This window comes from Bufo bufo, chromosome 1 (assembly GCF_905171765.1).
Source record: "Bufo bufo chromosome 1, aBufBuf1.1, whole genome shotgun sequence".
Classification (NCBI taxonomy): Eukaryota; Metazoa; Chordata; class Amphibia; order Anura; family Bufonidae; genus Bufo; species Bufo bufo.
The window spans coordinates 56,227,278-56,252,007 of NC_053389.1; the positions used below are offsets into that span (position 1 = coordinate 56,227,278).

At 45.2% G+C, this 24,730-nt stretch overlaps 1 protein-coding gene across 3 annotated transcripts in view; it reads right to left on the minus strand.

Annotated features, from left to right (window-relative positions):
• Positions 1-24,730, minus strand: part of LOC120995361 (myosin-10-like) — a 139,025-nt gene that overhangs the window by 50,504 nt on the left and 63,791 nt on the right. For all 3 annotated transcript variants that reach the window (XM_040424512.1, XM_040424517.1, XM_040424525.1), the window contains exons 2-5: positions 19,171-19,538; positions 9,106-9,262; positions 7,223-7,250; positions 1,542-1,644 (exon numbers count right to left, since the gene is read on the minus strand). In XM_040424512.1, coding sequence (XP_040280446.1) covers positions 1,542-1,644; positions 7,223-7,250; positions 9,106-9,262; positions 19,171-19,518 — 636 coding nt within the window. In that variant the 5' untranslated portion in view covers positions 19,519-19,538. The remainder of the gene's footprint in view (positions 1-1,541; positions 1,645-7,222; positions 7,251-9,105; positions 9,263-19,170; positions 19,539-24,730) is intronic.

Here is a 24,730-nt window from a genome sequence, read left to right on the forward strand (position 1 = left end):
CGATCGGATATTGATGACCTACCCTGCAGATAGGCCATCAATATATAATTCCTGGAAAATACCTTTAAATCCTGTAGCATCAACTTTTCGGAGTTTTTTTTTTTTTTTTCGTTACAGATTTCCGACCTTGACTTTAACAGAAAGGTCAAAATTTGCAAACAAAATTGCACTGTTCTGGATTTTGCTGCAGAGTGCGTGCGGATGAGTAGCAAAATCCCCCCAAAAAAATCCTAAAAACAAACACATCTGCAGGAAAATCCAGAGCAACAAATCCAAAATGTTTTGGTCCTCCCAAACCTTGGTCGCAGCAGGAAGAGCTGAAGGACCAACTGGATCCTATTCCCACTGCAACCAACCACAGATTACTGCCCTGACCAAGGTCCATTATGCCCAAAATGTCGGCAGGGTTGTTTTCTTGTGGTGTGCAATACATTGTCGCCTAGTGATGTATACGTTCTGTACTTTTACATTAATAAAAAACATTTTCTGCATTGAAGAGAGCGCCGTTGTTTTCCTAAGGAAACGTTTGATGGCCTCCGTCCCTAACACTGGGCACCGGACTGCCGCCGTAATATCTGCCATATTATTAAAGTCTATGACAGGAAACCCATGTAAATGTATGATTGTACGCTGCAGACTATGTGGATGTGAACGACGGCCGTTTCCTGCAAACACCATCAGTTTATATTAGGAGGATGGAGCATTACGTGCACTCTGCTAAGTTAGCTCTGTTTACAACGGTTTTGCCAGGACAAAATAAATAAGGTTTATTTTAGGGCGTCATCCCTGTGCTACAAGCAGTGGAATATTTTTGCTTCAATCAAAAGCATCCACAGACAAGGACTGCAGACATGCTAGATCTAAGGAAAGGCATCAATGCATGTACTGACGAGACCATCCTGCGCTTGGTTCGTAAACTTCATTCATATTTTCTTGGAGAACCTCTTTAAAAAGGGAGTGGGTCAGCGGTTTTATGCATACAAAACTGCTGGCAGAACTAGGTCTAGGCTGTGGAGAGCAAGGCAAACATAACTTTGGTGAAGCTTTTATTATCAGGAGTAGTGTGAATATGAATCTTTATTCTGCCAGATTCTACTCCTGCAAGAGCCCAGGTGGCAGAGCTTCCCAGCAAAGTGCTCTCCACATTCTGTTGTGTCACAGCCCCTCCCCTCTGCTCTGAGTGACAGCTGTAGCATCTAATCAGCTATCACTAAAAGCAGAAGGGAGTGGCTGTGATGCGGCTAAATGCAGAGAACACTTCACAGTGAGGCTCCGCCTCCTGGGCACTTGCCAGAGCAGAATCTGGCACAATGTTCATATTAACACTACTCCTGATAATAAAAGATTACATAAACCTGCTACCTAGAGCGGTCAGCAGTTTAGTATGGTCAAAACTGCTGACAAGACATCCTTTAAACTGGAGGCGACTCAATCTTCACGTTACTTTGCCATGATGACACTAAGGCCTTTTTTAACCTATATGTAATAAGACCGTCGCCGTTTTCTAAAGTTATTTAAACGTGACAGCAAAAAGGTCTTACCGGAGCTGTGTGCTCTTTACGGCCCTTGTGAGAAGAGGCCACGTGAGCCAAGTACTGGATGACTTTCTTTGTGTTCTCTGTCTTTCCAGCCCCAGATTCTCCACTGTAAATATAAATCATAAGAGGAACAAGTGAAATAATAAGTGCAACCCTCTGCACGGAAGTGGTTGACATACTAGGGGAACCCATCCCCAGGTATCAACCATTCCCACCATGCTGATGACCAGAAGACCTTTCTAAAGGGACAGCTATTACTCCCCAGTAGGTCTGCATACCTCATGAAAAAGACATTATGCTGCATATGCAAATATGCCTCAAGTGTCCACTGGGCGTTACCAAACCACCCAAGTGTCCCGTAGATTCATCGTTAAGCCAGCCTCTGGCCCATTGATTGATGTGGATCACGCTTTCTATGTCACCTACAGACCAATCCAAATCTCATGCTAGCATGGTGCAGAAGACAGCCGCAGAGCATTTTCCCTTGTGTGGGCAGAGAATTCACCTCTGTTCTTCTTACTTCATTTGGCCACTGTACCGCACATTGCGCATGCGTCTTGTGTTCTTCTGCACGGAGTAAGACTTGGATCGGGGTTGACGTACAGTAAGGAGGGCCATTCACCTGAAGCACCAGACCAGGGATGGTTCTACAAGACACTTCGAACACCTAGCGGACATTTGAGAGCAAAATTGCATATGGTGCCAGGGAGGGGTTCTAACGTCTTTTTATAAAGTATGGGGCGCTACGGGGAAGTGATTTTACAAAAGTCGATCTAAGACATGGTGAGAACAGGTTGCCTTTGAAATGTAGATCCTCCATTTTACTGATTAGATACAGAATTCAAAGAAGTTTTCCAGGGGTAAAACGCTGATGACCTATCCTCAGATAGGTGAGGTCTGACTCCCGACACCACCACCTATCAGCTGTAGGAGGGCTTAGCGCTGTGGCCTATTCCTAGGCCAGGGAAGCCACATTGTTCGATCTTATGGCCTATGTGCAGTACAGTCCCATTTACAGTGGGATGCGAAAGTTTGGGCAACCTTGTTAATCGTCATGATTTTCTTGTATAAATCGTTGGTTGTTACGATAAAAAAATGTCAGTTAAATATATCCTATAGGAGACACACACAGTGATATTTGAGAAGTGAAATGAAGTTTATTGGATTTACAGAAAGTGTGCTATAATTGTTTAAACACAATTAGGCAGGTGCATAAATTTGGGCACCACAAAAAAGAAATGAAATCAATATTTAGTAGATCCTCCTTTTGCAGAAATGACAGCCTCTAAACGCTTCCTGTAGGTTCCAATGAGAGTCTGGATTCTGGTTGAAGGTATTTTGGACCATTCCTCTTTACAAAACATCTTTAGTTCATTCAGGTTTGATGGCTTCCGAGCATGGACAGCTCTCTTTAAGTCACACCACAGATTTTCAATTATATTCAGGTCTGGGGACTGAGATGGCCATTCCAGAACGTTGTACTTGTTCCTCTGCATAAATGCCTTAGTGGATTTTGAGCAGTGTTTAGGGTCGTTGTCTTGTTGAAAGATCCAGCCCCGGCGCAGCTTCAGCTTTGTCACTGATTCCTGGACATTGGTCTCCAGAATCTGCTGATACCGAGTGGAATCCATGCGTCCTTCAACTTTGACAAGATTCCCAGTCCCTGCACTGGCCACACAGCCCCACAGCATGATGGAACCACCACCATATTTTACTGTAGGTAGCAGGTGTTTTTCTTGGAATGCTGGGTTCTTTTTCCTCCATGCATAACGCCCCTTGTTATGGCCAAATAACTAAATTTTAGTTTCATCAGTCCACAGCACCTTATTCCAAAATGAAGCTGGCTTCTCCAAATGTGCTTTAGCCCACCTCAAGCGGAGAAAAGGCTTCCTCTGCATCACTCTGGCATACAGCATCTCCTTGTGTAAAGTGCGCCGAATGGTTGAACGATGCACAGTGACTCCATCTGCAGCAAGATGATGTTGTAGGTCTTTGGTGCTGGTCTGTGGGTTGACTCTGACTGTTCTCACCATTTGTCGCTTCTGTCTATCCGAGATTTTTCTTGGTCTGCCACTTCGAGCCTTAACTTGAACTGAGCCTGTGGTCTTCCATTTCCTCAATATGTTCCTAACTGTGGAAACAGACAGCTGAAATCTCTGAGACAGCTTTCTGTATGCTTCCCCTAAACCATGATGGTGAACAGTCTTTGTCTTCAGGTCATTTGAGAGCTGTTTTGAGACCCCCATGTTGCTACTCTTCAGAGAAAATTAAAAAAGAGGAGGGAAACTTACAATTGATCCCCTTAAATACTCTTTCTCACAATTGGATTCACCTGTGTATGTAGGTCAGGGGTCACTGAGCTTACCAAGCCAAATTGAGTTCCAATAATTAGTTCTAAAGGTTTTGGAATCAATAAAATAACAGTGCCCAAAATTTACGCACCTGCCTAATTTTGTTTAAACAATTATAGCACACTTTCTGTAAATCCAATAAACTTCATTTCACTTCTCAAATATCACTGTGTGTGTCTCCTATATGATATGTGTGTGTCTCCTATATGATATATTTAAGGCTTATTGCACACGACAGTATATTTTCACGGTCCGCAAAACGGGGTCCCGTTTTTCCGTGATCCGTGACCGTTTTTTCGTCCGTGGGTCTTCCTTGATTTTTGGAGGATCCTCGGACATGAAAAAAAAGTCGTTTTGGTGTCCGCCTGGCCGTGCGGAGCCAAACGGATCCGTCCTGAATTACAATGCAAGTCAATGGGACGGATCCGTTTGACGTTGACACAATATGGTGCCATTTCAAACGGATCCGTCCCCATTGACTTTCAATGTAAAGTCTGGAGTCCCTTTTATACCATCGGATCGGAGTTTTCTCCAATCCGATGGTATATTTTAACTTGAAGCGTCCCCATCACCATGGGAACGCCTCTATGTTAGAATATACTGTCGGATATGAGTTAGATCGTGAAACCTCATTTCCGACAGTATATTCTAACACAGAGGCGTTCCCATGGTGATGGGGACGCTTCTAGTTAGAATATACTACAAACTGTGTACATGACTGCCCCCTGCTGCCTAGCAGTATCCGATCTCTTACAGGGGGCCGTGATCAGCACAATTAACCCCTCAGGTGCCGCACCTGAAGGGGTTAATTGTCCGCACCTGAAGGGGTTAATTGTACTATCATATCCCCCTGTAAGAGATCAGGGCTGCCAGGCAGCAGGGGGCAGACCCCCCCCCCCTCCCCAGTTTGAATATCATTGGTGGCCAGTGCGGCCCCCCCCCCCCCCCCCTTCCTCCCTCTATTGTAATAATTCGTTGGTGGCACAGTGTGCGCCCCCCCCCCCCTTCCTCCCTCTATTGTAATAAATCGTTGGTGGCACAGTGTGCGCCCCCCATCGGCCCCCCTCCCTCTATAGCATTAACAACATTGGTGGCCAGTGTGCGGCCTCCCATCTCCCCCGCGATCATTGGTGGCAGCGGGTTACTAGCAATAGTACAATAGTAAAAGATTCATACTTACCTGGGAGCTGCGATGTCTGTGTCCGGCCGGGAGCTCCTCCTACTGGTAAGTGACAGTTCATTTAGCAATGCGCCGCACAGACCCTGTCACTTACCAGTAGGTGGAGCTCCCGGCCGGACACGAACATCGCAGCAGCCACCAGCAGGTAAGTATGAATCTTCTACTATTGTACTATTGCTAAGTAACCATGGCAACCAGGACTGTAGTAGCGTCCTGGTTGCCATGGTTACCGATCGGAGCCCCAGCGATTAAACTGGGACTCCGATCGGAACTCCGCTGCCACCAATGATGGGGGGGGGGGGGGGGGGGGGGGGGGAGATGGGAGGCCGCACACTGGCCACCAATGTTGTTAATGCTATAGAGGGAGGGGGGTTGGCCGATGGGGGGGCGCACACTGTGCCACCAACGAATAATTACAATAGAGGGAGGGGGGGGCCGCACTGGCCACCAATGATATTCAAACTGGGGAGGGGGGGAGGGTCTGCCCCCTGCTGCCTGGCAGCCCTGATCTCTTACAGGGGGATATGATAGTACAATTAACCCATTCAGGTGCCGCACCTGAAGGGGTTAATTGTGCTGATCACGGCCCTCTGTAAGAGATCGGGTGCTGCCAGGCAGCAGGGGGCAGTCTTATACAAAGTTTGTAGTGTATTCTAACTAGAAGCGTCCCCATCACCATGGGAACGCTTCTGTGTTAGAATATACTGTCGGTTCTGAGTTTTCACGAAGTGAAAACTCAGCTATGAAAAAGCTTTTATGCAGACGGATCTTCGGATCCGTCTGTATAAAAAGTAACCTACGGCCACGGATCACGGACACGGATGCCAATCTTGTGTGCATCCGTGTTCTTTCACGGACCCATTGACTTGAATGGGTCCGTGAACCGTTGGCCGTGAAAAAAATAGGACAGGTCCTATTTTTTTCACGGCCAGGAAACACGGATCTCGGATGCGGCTGCAAAACGGTGCATTTTCCGTTTTTTCCACGGACCCATTGAAAGTCATGGGGTCCGCGAAAAAAAACGGAAAACGGCACAACGGCCACGGGTGCACACAACGGTCGTGTGAAAGAGGCCTAACTGACATTTTTTATCGTAACAACCAACGATTTATACAGGAAAATCATGACGATTAACAAGGTTGCCCAAACATTCGCATCCCACTGTAAGTGAATGAACCTGGGCTGCAACACCAAACACAACCACTATACAATGCTGTAGCAGAGTGCCGCGTCTCTTCAAACAGCTGATCGTGGCGGTGCTAGGAGTCGTACTTCCCCACCTCCGATCAGATATTGATGACCTATGCAGATTATAGATCACCCATATTTTACTCCTGGAAAACCCCTTTAACCAAAACATTTGTAACTATTATATTACCTATCTTGTACTGACCCTGGGTTACAGCCTGTACTTAAAGGGCATCTGACAGCAGTTTTGTACCTATGACACTGGCTGACCTGTTACATGTGCACTTGGCGGATGAAGGCATCTCTGTTGTTCCCATGTTTATATGTGCCTGCATTGCTTGGAAAAATTATGTTTTAATATATGCAAATGAGCCTTTAGGTGCAACAGGGGCGTTGTCATTACTCTAGAGGCTCTAGGAGCTTTCTGCAACTGCCGCGCCCTCTCCACTTTGACAGGACCAGGCTGTGAAAATATCCTCACATCTGACCCTGTCAAGGTGCAGAAGACGCGGCAGTTGCAGAGAGCAGAACCTCTAGGTGTAATGGTAACGCCCCCGTTGCTCCTAGAGGCTTATTTGCATATAATAATACATCATTTTTCCCAGCGATGCGGGCACATGTGAACATGGGACCAACACAGATGTCTTCAGCTGCCAAGCGCACATGTAACAGGTCAGCCAGTGTCATAGGTACAAAACTGCTGACAGATGCCCTTTAATTCAAAGCTGCATTCATAATTGTGCAGGCTTCAGTGCTGAACTCTTTCAGCATTTATGGCTAGCTCAATGTCTACGTAAGGCTTACTATGACGGTTTCTGTACAGGACGCTAAAATGAAATAGATACCGCACATGTCAACTGTATATATGACTGCAATAAGATAACTACTCAACAGCGAGTCGATCTACAGAGTCATGTTGACCTGCAAATCTCATAATGAGATATATGGTAGGACTTATAACTCACGTGCAAAGAATGGACTGATCCTCCCGATCTAAAGCAAAGAAACAAAAGACAAAGTTAAAAAAACAGATATATACAAAAGGCCAATGTTTTTTGAATGCCACATGTTAATTTGTTCTCGGGTGAAGCAATTTTGAAGCTATGGAATATTTGCAGACTCGTGTTCGGGATGTGGGTGTGAAGGTGCAGAAGGAAGTTTTTTAATAGGTCCTTGGCTTTACACATGAATGTGCATATAATGATTCACTGGATCTGATTTAACCTACACCAACATAAAATGTATATAAAAAAGGATAGCTTTGTTGGCTACCAGAGGCTTTCTGAGCATGAGGCCCCTTCATCAGGAGCTGAGTGAGAGTAGGGCAGAACATTGTACATGGGGTGATGCATCAAAGGTGGCTGTGCACTACAGTTTTTGTATGAGGTGACTTTTTGTGAGTGTGAGGGCAGCAGATGTCGTCAGATGGAAGACATCAGTCGAAAGGCTGATCTGCCATGTTGGACTCTTTCGACTGTTGTCCGGTGCTGTCGTTGAAAAGTCATTCATGCAGAACAGATCTGCATCCCATCGATGGAAGCCCAACTAGTCCAAAGATCACAGCAATGATCGACTGGTTGTCTGTCCGAATTGTTAACGTAACTTACGGCACTGTTGTCCAAGAAGACAACCTTTAATCTGTATGAAGTCCCTAACGTGTAGCTAGCTTTTGTCTGCAACGATACAGGGGTGCGTAGTGTGGTCATAAATCCAAGTGTTAACGTTCCTGTTCCATCATTTCAATGACTCTTAAACCTGTAAAGGTGACCATACATGGAAGAGTACACTGGGTGAGACTGGCCAACTATCTATTGTGTATGTGGTTGCCCCAATTCTCCCCCAACAGAAGATTTCTGGTAAGGATCGGGCATATTGAATTTCAATGTCTAACTCTTTTGCTCTCCGGGGAGATAAGACACCACCTGAGGGGTCCGGCACTAGCTTACCAGTACTTTCCTATCCCCATTCAGAATATATGCACACTCTGCGTGGGTGTATGAAGAAGTCTGGAAGAATATGCTGTCAAGTGGAATACCTTAAAGGAGTTTTCTGGGCTCCACATATAGATGACCTATCCTCAGGATAAGTCATCAATATCAGATCGGTGGGCGTGTGACAACGAGCAACACTGCAGTTCAAAGTGTAGCAGCCATGCCAGGTCACTGTAGCTCAGTTCCCATTCATTATCCTGAGGATGGACCATCCATATGTGGAGCCTGGAGAACCCGTGACATGATATACCACCCCATGTATGATAGTGTTTAGCCAATAAAGGGATCACTCCTAAAATACTCTAAGGCTGACTGCGGCAAAGGTATCCGGCAGGCTGTTCTAGGGGCATAGCTTGATAGTGCCATGTGCCTTCCGGACCATATTGACTATAATTGGATCCAACCGCTCCCCTCCATAAATGCTGGGATTCAGATGGAACAAGAAAACGTTGCACGCAGCGTTTTTGTCCGGCAGAATTCCACCAGGCAGTGGCTGGATCCCTGCCGACTCCTGTTATAATCAATGGGGTCCGGCAGGCATGTGGCACTATCCGACTATGCCGGATCTGGAGAACACTGTTCCAAAGACAGGTTTTGTGAATATAAATGCAGAGCAAACGCCAAAATCCAGGTAGTCAATTATCTGAACTATTTAGGATGGTGGGGGGCACCTATGGCCTGACACTAAGGTCCGATTTATACATAAGAATTATTGTGACAATGCAAATAAATGCAACGCATAATATAATCACTACGTCTCACACGTCTTCATTTCCGACACATTTATATATTGTATAGATGTGACTTTTTTAGAAGATGCACTTTTATAATCTACGGCTAAAGGTATCCGGTCTCACCTTGAAGCATGCTGCGGTAGGCGGTTTCTGATATTGCGTATATGTGTGGAGGCATTTCATGTCGTTTCTTTCCGCGGTACATCTCCACTATCTGTTCTGTGTAGATGGGCAAGTTCTTGTATGGGTTAATCACAACGCAGAAGAGACCGGAATACGTCTGCATGAAAAATGGGAACCATTGTAGTCATCAGTATCACAAGTATGCGTACGGCTAGACTTAGGCTCCATTCACACGTCCGTGGTGTGTTGCGGACCCGCCCCGGCACCTTTATAGAAATGACTATTCTTGTCCGCAGCTGCGGACAAGAATAGGAGATGCTCTATCTTTTGCGGAGCTGCGAACTCGAAGATCGGGGCCGCGCTCCGCAAATGCGGATGCGGACAGCACACTGTGTGCTGTCCGCATCCATTCCGTCCCCATAGAGAATGAATGGGTCCGCACCCTTTCCGCACGTGTGAATGGAGCCTTACAGACAGGACTAATCTTACCGTGTTAGAAAATTCTGATATATTTTATGGACTTGATTTTCTAGATCTGTCTGTTCATATCCTGTACATTCAGACATGTCCATCAGCTGCTTCCAGGGGCGGATTGGCCATAGACCCTACAGGGAAATTTCCCGGTGGGCCGATGCCTAGGGGGCCACCCAAGCCCTCCTCACGGCCAGCAGCCGGGTACATAATGATCCGCTTCTCTCTTACGCACCTGGCTAGCAGCTGCATGTGTCCTCCTGAATTCAACTGTATTGACGTCCAGGACAGCGATACAGTTGAACGCTGTGTTGTTGTGTGATATTTGGTTCAGCTGGGGCGGTATACTGTTCTGCACTATGGTATTGCTGGCTCTGCCTACTTCTGTTGTCCCTGCCTAATTATGTTGCCTTCTGACAATTTGGACCTACCTGCAACATGGGGCCACTTTTATAGTTCCCGGTCCACCCCTGGCCACTCCTGTTTTGGTACTTGGAAAGCTTATCTAAAATATTAGTTTTCCCTAAGGAAGTCCATCTTTGCCATGATTACCGATAGAAACGGTCAGCAAGCTGGTGTATAGACCTTAACGTTTTCTGCATTAATAAGCAGCAGTCTATGGACCTCCATATTTCTGGCAGACATTCGAGGCTTGGATTGTGATGAGCACCAGTGTCATTCAATGGCGCTAGTCCTCGGCTTTTTCTAGCACAATAAGGGGTGTGCTACTTTTTTTTGCAAGAGATTTTTTTTTCTCCAGCCACAACGCAAAAAAATCTACTCGGAAATGTTCTGTTGCATGTGAACGAGTTTACAGAAGCCCCATTTTTCATAATGGTCATCGCACTGGTCGCTCATTTTTGAAAATTTGTATATGACAACCAGATCTCAGACTTATGTTTTTTCTCTTTTGTTTCTCAATTTCTTTATTATATTTTTTTTACTCTGTTACAAATTTCGAATCTGATTCGTTTAGGGGCGATTCGCTCATCTCTAGAAGGGATTCTACAGCCTGACGAAGGGCTGCACGACAGCCGCAGGACGGGTACTTTCCCCATGGCTTCACATTGTCTACAGCCGGAGGGATTCAAGCTTATTCTGTTTTATTCTGGAACTCTTACTCATCGAAAGAGAATTATTTGGGTGCAACGGCGTTTGCATAAAATGTCCATATTTGTGCAGGTTCACGAAAATGAAATCACTGGTGAGGAAAACACATGAGAATAAAATAGGAAAGGAAGCGAAGCAAGAAAGATTTCCTGCAGTAGGAGCCAAAGCGACCACACCTATTCCTCATGAGCCTCCTAAAGACTACGTTAGTGGAACGACTCCTACAATTACAGGCGTCTCTGCTCTCCTCATACTCGGCAGTTAATTAGAGAGGAGAACGTGGCTCAGCTTCAAGTGATTTCTGCTGGTCAGACTTTTTGTGATGAGCGTGCAAGCGTGCAATAATACTGCTCTACCGTGATGACACAGCTTAATAAGGATGGCACGTGAAGAAAGAATCATTCAGCTGCTGCCCCAGGGCAGACACTCCGGTGGTTCGCCAATCTTTCTTCGCTTTTCTAGCAATGTGCCATAGATGCACCTGACTGCTTAAGCGTGCCGTGCATGCTGGCATCACTGCTGAGGCCAATGATTGGCTGCAGAAGTCACATGGATGTAGAGGCATGGGGACCACTGTAGCCTTGACGCTGGGGTGAATTTGACAGACAAGTAAAATTTCCTGCAGCTACCGGTTGCGGACAACCTTCTTTAACCTCTCAAGGACAGTTTTGGCCCAGATCGATTTTTATTTTCATTGTCACATTCTAAAAACAGTCATTTTTATTAATTTTGCAGGATAAGTTGTATTTTTCAATGGCATCACTTTGGGGTGCCTGTAACCTATTGAGTAAATTATACTTCTAGAGGGCAAAGTGAAAAAAACAAAAAAAACAAACAGCATTTATGAAAATTTTTGGTGTTTTTTTTTCCACCCCCCCCCCCCCCCCCCAAAAAAAAATTTAAAAAAAATTCAATGTTTGGATTTATTTCCCTTTTTAATATTTTATATATACAATAATATACCATATTTTTCAGACTATAAGATATACTTTCCACCCCAAAGTGAAGGGAAAGTGGCAGTGTGTCTTATAGTCCAAATTCAATCATCAGCATGCAGGAGGCACGGAGAGGTGAGGGCAATGCTGCGCTAGCTGTACTCACCCTCCCTGGTGGTCTTCTGGGTCCCGCTTTGCACTGTGTCCTGACAGAATCAGGACGTGGTGCAGGTAGGCATGCACTATAACCTGACGCTGTGCGATGTCCGGTTACAGTGTAGCGGGGGCCAGGAGAAGCGCTGCGGGGAGTGGCGAGCCCTGAATCTGAAGTGTGGTAGCACCATCCGGAGCATCTACATGTTTCTGACAGCACCGTGCATGATCATCTGGTATTCTGCTCAGGAGACCGACCAACCTATGCAGCCTATACATTTATACCGCGCCGCGTCTACCAGTGTGTGTACAATCTAATGGATTAACAGCGTAATGGAAATTATTTTAAGTATTTTTATAGACTATTCATCTGATGAGCAAAATATCTGTAACCTCTGGAAATGGCACATGGGGGGGGATTTAGGGTAGACTGGTTTGCCCAGTGTTTTTAGGCAGAGCATGAGTCTTCAATGGGGCGAGGCAAATGAGCTGCTGGCGGTGGATTATCTCCCTTGAGAATAAAAGGATCGGGGATGTTGAAATCCAACAAACTTCCCTAAATCTACCATCAGAGGAGAGTTGGATACACTCCCATACATAGCAGATGGTCGCCCAGTCCATTAACGTCAATAGGACCAGCACTACCTCAACTGCAAAATGGATGGAGCTGTGTAGTTCCAGTGCCGGAGCTACTGCAGAACAGCTGAAGGGTGGAGGTGCGGGGTGTCAGACCTCCACAGATCACAGAGGAGGGCACAATGAAATGTTAGGTCCCATTGAGTTCAACATAATGTGCACATACAAGTGGTAATAGGGAAATGGTGGAAATGAGAGAGTCGGATATTTGAAGGGGGAAAACTTATTTGGTGAGAGGTCCACAAAATCCTGTGAATTTCATTTCCATGTCAGATGCAAAAGATTGCATCAGGTTGGCCATCTGAAAGTTGAGGCCCCCATACACATTGGTGTATTATTGGTTGAACTGCGTGTTTGGCCAGCAGTCTAACTTTTTGACCCGATCCTTTTGTTCTCCCAGGAGATAAGCTGCCTCCAGACGTGTCCCCATTAAATGTACATACACGCTCGTGTATATGTATGGCCGCCTTTAGAATTGCTTTTAAGAGTAACGTATAGAGATCCGTTGGGGTCTACAGACTCGCTGACGTTTGTGCTGTGCTTGCCAGGCTGGGGTCAATAGAAGGTTATTTTTTACTGACAGTGGGAGAGTTTTTACTGACAGTAGGAGAGTTGTGCAGCGGCCATATACATTAGTCTAAAGTTGGTCAAAAACTATTTCAAACAAAACGAATGCTCGTCGGGTGAAATTTAACAGCCGACGATTGTGTTAGCCGACCGATGACAGACCATCATCTTAAAAGAAGTCGTGGTTTTTGATGGAGAACCTTCTGAGAAAGATATTCGTCCATCGCCCAGTATTACAGAACAGGTCTGTACCAGTTTAAACAACTGAAATGGCCAAAATGGAGTAAAATGTGTATGGCCGCGTCCACCAAACATTCCTTCACCCGACGATCATTTCTTCAACTGCTGTTCAACTATCTACCAACTTCTATCTAATGTGTATGGCCAGCTTAAAGGTGATGACCTAAACTCTGAAAGGGTCGGCAGTATCTGATCGGTGGGGGATCTGACACTCGGGACCCCTGCCAATCAGCTGTTTGAGAAGACACCGGCGCTCCTGAGAGGGCTGCAGCCTTCTCTCTGCTCACCAAGTGCAGTGCCCTCCATTGTATAGTGGCTGTGCTTGGTATTGCAGCTCAGCCCCATTCACTTCTTTGGGGCTGAGCTGCGCCAGGGCCACGTGAGCGATGAACGGTGATGTCACATGGCCTAGGGCAGTGATGGCTAACCTCGGGCACTCCTGCTATAGTGAAACTACGACTCCCAGCATGCTCCATTCATTTCTGTGGAGTTCTGAGAACAGCCAAGCAAGTGTACATATTGGGCATCGTAGTTTTACCACAGCTAGAGTGCGGGAGGTTAGCCAACACAGGCCTAGGGTATGCTGGAGAATGCTGCGGAACTAATACGAGCACCAGTAACTTTTCAAATAGCTGATTGGGGGGGTCCTGGTTGTCGGATCCGCACCGATCAGATACTGATGACCTATTCAGAGGACAGGTCATCAGTAAAAAAAAAAAACTGATTGCTTGATTGTCAGCGGTGATGAGAGCTGCATTTACATGAAGCAATCACCTCCGCTGTATGGGGGGGAAGCAATCCATAGAGCGACTACTTGTCCCCATAGAACATCATTATTCCTGGGCACCAGATCTGATCTGATGCACGGTAACAATGGTTTTTGGTGCTGGCAGAATAAGGCCTCCTGCACACGACTATATGGTTTTGCGGTCAGTTTTAAACGAATCCGTTTTTCTGTTTCAGTAGCATTTCCGTTTTAGTTTCCGTTTGTAATCCGTTATTTGCGGACCAGAAACAGAAGCATACAATAACGTTTAAACAATAAGTACATAAAAAAATTGGGCTGGGCATAACATTTTCAATAGATGATTCCGCAAAAACGGAATTGATATGGAAGACATACGGAGTACATTCATTTTTTTTTTGCGGACACATTGACTTGAATGGAGCCACGGATCGTTATTTGCGGGCAATAATAGGACATGTTCTATGTTTGAATGGAACGGAAACGGAAGGCATGCGGAGTACCTTCCGTTTTTTTTGCGGATCCATTGAAATGAATGGTTCCATATACGGAACGCAAAAAACAGAACGTAAATGAAAAGAAAAAAAAAAAGAAGGTTCGTGTGCAGGAGGCCTAACACAATCACCCAATGAACAAGTGAGTGCTCATTGATCGGGTGATCGCCAGCACCTTTCAAACAGGCAAATTTTGGAGAATGAGCGTTTATACATCTGCTCGTCCCCGATAACTGACCTGCGTATTCAAAATCATAATTTATATTTCTTGGCCGCCCACAGCATGTACTAATTGAGAAGACTCTCCCACCTTCAACCTAACCTCTAAGGCCTCTTGCAAACAAACGTATTTTTTTCCGTTTACGTTCCGTTCCTTATACGGAACCATTTATTTCAATGGATCCACAAAAAAAAATGGAAGGTACTCCGTATACCTTCAGTTTCCGTATTTCCGTTTTTCTGTTCCGTTTAAAGATAGAAAATGTCCTATTATTGTCCGCATAACGGACAAGGATAGGACTGTTCTATCAGGGGCCAGCTGTTCCGTTCAGCAAAATACTGAAAAAGCCATATGGTCGTGTGCCAGAGGCCTAATGTATGTGGAGGACTCCTGAATGCAGTTTCGCAAGGTACTGGGCAGGTGGAATGTGACAATGGAGGACACGCCTTCCTCAGTTTCTGCCTCTCTTAGCAAAAAGCCTCATCAAACATGACAGCTACGAGACACGCCCGAACAAAGGTAGGGCTTAGCTTCTAATCTCAATGACTCAATTCCGTAGGTTCACACTTGCACTTAAGAGATCCGGTAGGCTGTTCTGGCAGAGGACAACCTGCTGGAGCTCACCGAATCTGTCCTAGCCGGATACTGCTGGTCCCTGCCAGACCCCACTGACTATAACGGGATCCGGCCTCTTTCTGGCATACGTGCATTTCACCGGAAAGCAACTGGATCCCCGCCGGATCCCATTACAGTCAAAAAAAGTCTGGAGGTCAATGGCAGTGTCTGGCCAGGCATAATCCGGTGAGGTCCAGCGAGCTGCTCTCTGCCGAATCCGTTAAACGCAAGTGTGAACCTACTCTCAGCTCGCCTGGTCATAATTTGCCCTAAAATCTAGCAATCTCTACTTGATGTCTGATAAATTTGGTGCGTCTGGTAAGGGCTCATTCAGATGGTTGTAGGCTGTCCGCAAAAAAAAAAAAAAAGAAAAAAAATTTGCAGACAGTTCAGCATGTCCGCTAAAAAAACTGATATCATTCCGTATTTTTGCAGACCCATAGACTTCAATGGGGCCACGTCCTGATTTTCGCTGACTAGTATAGAACATGTTTTATTTGTTTTGCCAAGCCGTGGAATGGAAGAAGAGGGCCCCATAGAAGTGAATGGGTCCACATATAATCCGCAAAAAAACGGATCAGCATTTGGCCGTCTGAATGAGTCCCAAGTCTGACGCTTCTGTCTTGACACTTTCTACACCAGTCCTCTACCGGACTTTGATTGTGACCATTTTTGTGGCTAACCACTCTATTTTCCCAAATCTGAAGTAAGCGGTGTAAAAATGCAAATGAAAATCTAACAACTTTTTGAAGCTAGAATTTTGTCTTGATACTCCCTCAAACTGATGTTAAAATTGAGAGATTAGCTAACATATCCTACTGTGGAGGACATGTCTGAGCCCGAGCACCGCGCCAAGGTTTCTCAAGTAGCTCGGGTCCTAATACTCACTTACCTGTGCCGTATGGGCAATACCAGGGGCCAGTGGGCGAATTACGGGAGCGTGAGGGAGTAAGACTGCAGAGTGCACCTGTCTTTGCTATTATATTGATTATCACATCCACATCATTGCTATCTTGTGTAGGATGTATATTGTGGTACTTGTAGTCCGCTGTGGGCATCCTCCACTGTATGCATTTTTGCTGGGGATAGTCATTAGCAACGGGCCACAAGTGCAGGATTTGCTCCCCTGTATATACATGCACAACTGCATGTGGGTTTGAGCACCTCCTGCCCGTTTATATACAAACAAACTGAAAAAAAATGGCGTGGTATTGGAGATGCCTAGAGGTGTATAAACTCCAATTTACCGTAAATTAGCCTGTTTTCCATCCACAGGCTACATTTAGGTGCACCTGCGAGGCCTGGGCCTTATCAGCCAGTCTTGAGTGGGACTCGCAGACTCCTCGCTCCTCCCTCCTCCCATTGCTAGCATGGTCACATGCTGGAGGTAACTGGTGAGTTGTCTGTGAGTCGGACCTCACGCTCCTGTATTTCACCCACTGGCCCCTGGTATTGCCCATACGGCACAGGTAGGTTTAGCGTTAGGTCCCGAGCTACTTGAGAAACCTTGGCGCAGTGCTCGGGCTCAGACATGTCCTCCACAGTAGGATATGTTGGCTAATCTCTCTATTTTAACATCAGTATGAGGGTTTAGTAAGACCGCAGTGTGCACCTGTCTTTGCTATTATTATCCATCTGTCTATCCAATTCCAATATCTACCTACCTGTCTATTAATTTATCTCATATCTATCTATCTCATATCTATTATCTATTTAATTCTAATAATTATCTACCTATCTGTCTATCAATTTATCTCATATCTATCCATCATCTATCTATCCACTTAGAAACAGGCTGATATCTGCTCTCTTTCCGATCCTCGCCATGGATTTTCGGCAGGTGTTATTTGAGCTCCTGGTTTCGCACAAGCTCATTACATTCCAAAGTATCATAGAGACAACAGCAAACTAATCCACCTGCCTGAAGTACAAGTCTGGGCAGCCATCCACCTGCGTCCTGCACACAATACTGTCCTGAGGTCACTGCACCCGGGCCCCGGAGCCCAGTACTGGAATGTGGAGAGGAAAGGAGAGGCTCAGCCTAAGAGACTGTCCTCTGTGACAGAAGACAGCAGTAATGCATAAGCATGGCTAGGGCTGTGTTCACATTACCATTTTGTCCCACGTTTTATGTATACCTAGAGAAACAAAAATGGAAAAGCATAATATACTGCAATCTTCCATCCCATGGAGTCCAATAAAAAAAAGAAAAAAAAAGTATACATTAAACAGACATGGCAACAGAGGACACTGCACGCCATCTGTTTAATGTATATGTCATACGTGGGATAAAAAGGTGATGTAAACACAGCCTTAAAGGGACATTGTATACGCAGGTAGCATGTTACAGAGCAGGAGGAGCTGAGCAGATTGATATATAGTTTTATGGTGAAAAAAATTCTGTAAAACTTGTTATTCATTCATTTACATCTATGCTTAGGAGTCCAGTGGGCGGTCCTCTCAGTGATTGACAGCCTACACGTATACAAGGATGGCCCACTGGACTCCTAAGACCAGAATGAGAAGGGATTAAATTGAATAAATTACGCACATTTATACAAGGAAGGCTGTCAATCACTAAATAGGACCGCCCACTGGACTCCTATGCCTAGAAAAAAGGGGATTTAAAGGGTCACTGAGTTTTTATAAAACTTTTGATATTTCATAGAGACATGTCAAAACTTTTGTTTGTTGGGGGCCTGAGTGCTGAGACCCCCACCAATCACTAGAACTCTCTCCACTGCAGGAGACTGAAACAAGACAGGCCCATAGACTTCTATTGAGCCCGTTTCCTGCAGAGAGGAGAGAGCGTGATATGTGAGCATTTCTCCCTCCTCGTTCTAGAGATCGTGGGGTCTCAGGACTCAGACCCCCACTGATCAAAACTTTTGGTTTTAAAAAAACTCAGTGACTCTTTAGATTCCCTTTTTTTCTAGGCATAGGAGTCCAGTGGGCGGTCCTACTCAGTGACTGACAGCCTTCCTTGAATAAATAAGCGTAATTTATTCATTTTAATTCCTTGTGTCACATCAAAACTCGGCGAATGAAATTAGAGTTTTACTGAATCTTTTCCACCAAAAAACTATCAAATCTGCAGCTCATACACCATGTGGCAGATTTACGCACCAAAAAACTGCCGTGCATGCCTTTCATCACATTTACTAAGTGTTTTACACTCTTTTCTAAGCATTTTACACCTCGTCCGACAAGGGTTGTGTGGCTTCACGGAAAAGGGGGCGTGGCATGTGGGGAAAGGGGCGTGGCCTAAATGCAGCTCCGTTCACCAAAAATGCAACAAAATTGAAAAGTGAAACTACGGCAACTTATAGGTGGTGTAAACTTAGACTAGGCAGTTTTGTTTTTTTTTGCCGCAAGGACACATTTTTGGTGCATGGACAGAATTCTGGCGCATGAAGGGAATTGTAGCGTTAAGTCTGGTGCAGGATTTACGATACTCGAAATTTACAAAGGTCCATGCGCCAGAATAGTACATTAAAACAAAGTGTAAAGTGAGACAGTAAATCTGCCCCCAGCACATGCTCTTGATTAAATGTCGGCCCCACAGCCTAGAAATCAGGGACTGTAGCTACACAAGCGGGACACGTCTTCATCTATGGGGTCTTTGTACATATCTCATCTAATATATATATATATATATATATATAATATACAAGTAGTCATCGCCCACCGTACTCCAAGGTCAGGGGGTCAGTGATCAAGTTTATACTATATCAGGACAGTAGGAGAACCTAGCTTTCTGTTTGATGAGTGGGTAGATATTGCTGCCGTACCCCTTTAAATAATAAATCGGTCCTCTAGAATTCTCCATACGTGCAACCATAAGTAAAGAAGATGACCCCGGCCGTAAGCATTACTTACATAGATGAGTCCCGAGTAGTAGCGATCCTTCAGGTTGTGCAGGACAGACGCCTCGTTTAGACAGGTCAACTCTGCCATGTCCTCCACCTTGGTAAACTTGGGTGGGTTCATCTTCTGGATGTCATCCTTGTTGATCACTACCCTTTTGCCGTTCTCTGCCAGTTCCACCACCACCTCGTCGCCCCGTTCTTCTTTGATGCTGGCCGCTTCAAAGCCATGCTTCTCGGAGGGGACCCAAACCTGCTTCTTGGCTGTCCAGTCCGCCTGCGTGGCGGTGATGCTCACAGGGTTTTGGTTGACAAAAAGGTAGCGTTCGGCATCATCTCTATAGGAGTTTCGAGATGACATCTTGGAAGCTGATCAGGGTCCTAGAAGAAAGAGATACAGATCAATATACACGTAGGATATGAATATTACTGCGTCCGCTCTAACATGAATATCTCCACTACGAATGACCTAACGAGATTTAATTCATGCCAGCCGGTCCTTAAAAGTCCAAGAAAGGTCTCCTATGACATAACGGTGTTGCACGGTCGGAAAAGGCAATAAAGTAAATGGCATTTGGTTGTCTGCCAGATGTACTACGGGGGTAAAGGAAGTGAGGAAAAAAAAAAAAAAAAAACTATGGAAAATGTAGCTCAGCCTGTTCTAGGCCAGGAAGTGCATGTTCCTTCACGTAACAATGACCAAAGCGTGTGAAGTCAAATAAACTCCAGCGGTCTCTGCCTCCGCAGCCGTATAAAGCAAAGCCGGCGTTAGATAATGGAAAAACCCACCTCATATCTGCAGGGTGCCGACAGAGCGGGCAGTCACAGGGAGGCCAGAGCTATCGCCTTTAACGTTCTGTTATCTTTTGGTTCACGGGGTTGCCGCAGTTTCTGAGCATTAATGTACGAGACCCACTTTTTCGTAAGTTAGAGCCTCCATGGCTACTTTTACACTTACGTTCTTGTTTTCCAGTATTGAGATCCGGCAGAGAATCTCAATACCGGAAAAAAATATATAATTTCCGCTTAGTCCTCATGCATTCTGAATGGAAAGCGATCCGTTCAGGATGTGTCAGGATGTCTCCAGTTCCATCAGCATTCCGTTTTCTGACCGGACACAAAACCATTGCTAGCTATGGTTTTGCGTCCGGTCAATAAAACGGATCCGGCACTGAAAACAATGTAAGTCAATGGTGACTGATCCGTTTTTTGTTTTTTTTAAGGAGCTTAAAAAAACAGATCTGTTTTTTTTCACCCCTGTTTTGATTTCACACAGCCGCATCCTAACGGAACGGAGGCATCCTGATGTGCAAACTCAAAACCGGAATTAACAGAGTAAGTGTGAAAGAGGCATGCTCCTGTAGGTAGGATTCATCCAGGCCTAGCACCACTAGTTGATCTGTATTATACCATGCTGCACCCCTATAGGAGGACTTCTCACTTGTAGAACCTATCGTTTCCAAACATGTCTGTCTAGGGAGATAATAAAAGGGAGTCTGTCACCAGGAAATTCCCTGCGACTGTCTTGTAGGTCTAGTTCAGCTGAATGTAATGATATCTTTCACTTAGTGATCCGCTGCTTCATTCTGGAGAAAATGTATTTTTAAGCCATAGACAAAAGAGCAGTTAAAGGGAACCTGTCATGTGGATATTGGATTATAATCTAACTAATTATATACAATCATTAACTACTAAAAAGTGCCTTAGATGTATTCACTTACTGGTGTGACAGATGGTTACCTCATAATATATACACAAAGATGCCTCATGCTAATGAGCTGATTCGAGTCCAGCGCTTATTTAATTCAGAGCTATAGCCACTCCCCTGCCCACCTGCTGCTGATTCATATGGAAAATAACTGTCAATCAGCAGCAGGTAGGAGGGGAGAGTCAGGAGCTCATGAATATTCAGCACTCATCATTATGAGCTGGAGCTTTTCAATACAAGATGTTGGCAGATTGACTGGGTCAATTAAAGAAAGTGACCCAGCATTTCGCTAAGAGAATCAGTCACTTATTTATGTTGCCCTTAGTTAGGACACCATAAAACTGGTGACAGGTTCCCTTTAAGTGCACCGAGGGCATTGTGACTGGTTCATCAGTGGATTTCCTGGTGACACACTCCCTTAAGGGCTCATTCACACGAACGTGTGCTGCCCGTTGCGGTATTGCGGTTTGTCCGGGTGTTAAATATTCATGATCTGTCCTGAGGATACGACATCAATATCAGATCACCAGGGGTCCAACTCCGCACCAATCCGGTGATTGAAGAGGCCCTGGTGCTCCTGTGAGTACCCTAGGCCTCCTGGCTGCTCACCATGCACAGCGTCACTTGAATGGGACTGGGTGGCACCTAGGCCATGTGACCAATTTTCTGATTGCAGATATTTTTTAATTCAATTTTCTGTCCATGACTGTGGGAGGTGGCGATTTTTGCCCGAGCCATATGGACCATAAGTACCTGTAGACTTTGCTCACTAAAGGAGAATATTGTGGGCATGCTCTGTGATCTGAGCAGAGACCATTGAGCAGAGAGGGGGAGGAGGTTAGCTATAACCATCACTTATTGTGAATGGTGGATCCTGTGCCATCTAATTTCTGATTATCGATATTTTCTTTATTCTATTTGGTTGTGCATGATTATGGGGGTGGCTATCTTGCCTCAGTCGATAAAAGTAGCAGCCACATGGACCATAAGAACCTATAGCCTAGAGATGTTCATTGACTTTTAAAGGAGAGTGTTGTGGGCATGCTCTGTGCAGAGGTCACTGTTCGGGATGAGCGAATAGACTTCGGATGAAACACCCGAAGTCGATTCGTGTAAAACTTCGTTCTAATACTGAAAGGCGCAGGAGCTCCGTACAGTATTAGAATGTATTGGCTCTGATGAGCCGAACTTATTGCTTCCTGAAGTCTCGTGAGACTTTGCGCAATAACTTCATAAATTAATGTGTACTGTAAAAAAACATTTCCCGAACTCTGGTTTGACCAAACCCGAGTTCGGGAAATGATTTTTTTAAGTACAAATTAATTTCTAAAGTTATGAAAGGGGAGGTAAACTATAATCATCAGGGTGGATCCTGTATTATCTCAATATAAGTGATACCTTTCATTGTAATCCTGCCTGTAAGGATAAAGAGATGACTGTGGAGAAATGATCTCTATAAAACAGTGGCCAGTGTGAAATTTGCAGGATTTCTTTTTTTTAATACCGTGACATGAATTTATTTTTTTTAAATACTAAAAAAAATTGGTTTATTATAAAAAGTTGATTTAAATAAGTATAAAACATTTCTCCTGTACAAATTTACATTTTACTTATGAACTAAAAATGAAAACACATTATACATGATTCAGTTTAAATTCCAACTCCAGTTATTACTACTCAGTGCCAAAAATATAAAAAACTTGACATCATTGGTAAAGCGTCTTACGCGTGGGAGCTGTAAATATGAAATGAAAGCGGGTTATTTCTACTGCTGATATACCGTACAATGCTCTGTAGAAAAGAAGGTAAATGCTACGGGCGATATAAATGTGAGCGGTAATTATACATGAGCGCATAATGTAGTAGGGACCCTAGTGATCTCCGGCACATTCAGGACAGCTCCCAGCAGTGTGTGCTCATATTACATCATGTACAGTAAGTGTAGGAGAGGCAGAAACCTGTAAACTACGGTGATAAAGACAAGAGGAGAAGACGCAATAGGTTGCCCAATGCCAGAGACAGTAGGTAGTAAGGGGTTTGTGCACCCGGTTCTAGCTACAGTAATGCGTCCGGGCTGACAACCCAGCGCATGTGCAGTGCGAAGAGGAAGCCGATGTCTGTACAGCTGGTTACAAAGATACATGCATCCAACGCCAACTTGTAATGAAGGCCTGATGGACATTAGTCAAAAAAAAAAAAATTTGGGGACCGACCTGCATGACCCTTAAGGAAAGTGGCATCACCCCCATGACTCTGCAGCAGAACATGCTATGTTTAAACTGCTTACATAATGCATCAAAAAATACATAGAGTGACATTTATACACTCATTGACAAAAAAAATATGGCACCCAGATAGAAATGTCGGATTGCTGCAAAACTGTGTGCAGTTAGGTCTCAGGCTCTCCATGGCCAACCGTGTCTCATCTTGTATCCAGGCCAGAGGCCGTGTCTCATCTTGTATCCAGGCTAGAGGCAGTATCTCATCTTGTATCCAGGCTAGAGGCCGTATCTCATCTTGTATCCAGGCTAGAGGCCGTATCTCATCTTGTATCCAGGCTAGAGGCCGTATCTCATCTTGTATCCAGGCTAGAGGCCGTATCTCATCTTGTATCCAGGCCAGAGGCCGTGTCTCATCTTGTATCCAGGCTAGAGGCAGTATCTCATCTTGTATCCAGGCTAGAGGCCGTATCTCATCTTGTATCCAGGCTAGAGGCCGTATCTCATCTTGTATCCAGGCTAGAGGCCGTATCTCATCTTGTATCCAGGCTAGAGGCCGTATCTCATCTTGTATCCAGGCTAGAGGCCGTATCTCATCTTGTATCCAGGCTAGAGGCCGTATCTCATCTTGTATCCAGGCTAGAGGCCGTATCTCATCTTGTATCCAGGCTAGAGGCTGTATCTCATCTTGTATCCAGGCTAGAGGCCGTATCTCATCTTGTATCCAGGCTAGAGGCCGTATCTCATCTTGTATCCAGGCTAGAGGCCGTATCTCATCTCGTATCCAGGCTAGAGGCCGTATCTCATCTTGTATCCAGGCTAGAGGCCGTATCTCATCTTGTATCCAGGCTAGAGGCCGTATCTCATCTTGTATCCAGGCTAGAGGCTGTATCTCATCTTGTATCCAGGCTAGAGGCCGTATCTCATCTTGTATCCAGGCTAGAGGCCGTATCTCATCTTGTATCCAGGCTAGAGGCCGTGTCTCATCTTGTATCCAGGCTAGAGGCTGTGTCTCATCTTGTATCCAGGCCAGAGGCCGTGTCTCATCTTGTATCCAGGATAGAGGCCGTGTCTCATCTTGTATCCAGGCTAGAGGCCGTGTCTCATCTTGTATCCAGGCTAGAGGCCGTATCTCATCTTGTATCCAGGCTAGAGGCCGTGTCTCATCTTGTATCCAGGCTAGAGGCCGTGTCTCATCTTGTATCCAGGCTAGAGGCCGTATCTCATCTTGTATCCAGGCTAGAGGCCGTGTCTCATCTTGTATCCAGGATAAAGGCCGTGTCTCATCTTGTATCCAGGATAAAGGCCGTGTCTCATCTTGTATCCAGGATAAAGGCCGTGTCTCATCTTGTATCCAGGCTAGAGGCCGTGTCTCATCTCGTATCCAGGCTAGAGGCCGTGTCTCATCTTGTATCCAGGCTAGAGGCGCCCACAGGGTCCTAAGAGCCTCCTTTCCATTGTACAGATTTCCTAATAAACTTCTTTCCTCTAATATAGTAATCACTTCCATATGTCATCATTACATCACACAGTGAAATATTAATTTCAACAACAACTTCTTGGTGCAGTATTTTTTTTGCCAATCAGTCTAAGCCTATTGCTTTCCGGTAGAAGGCTTTAGTGCACTATAGCGGTGAAAAATGTGC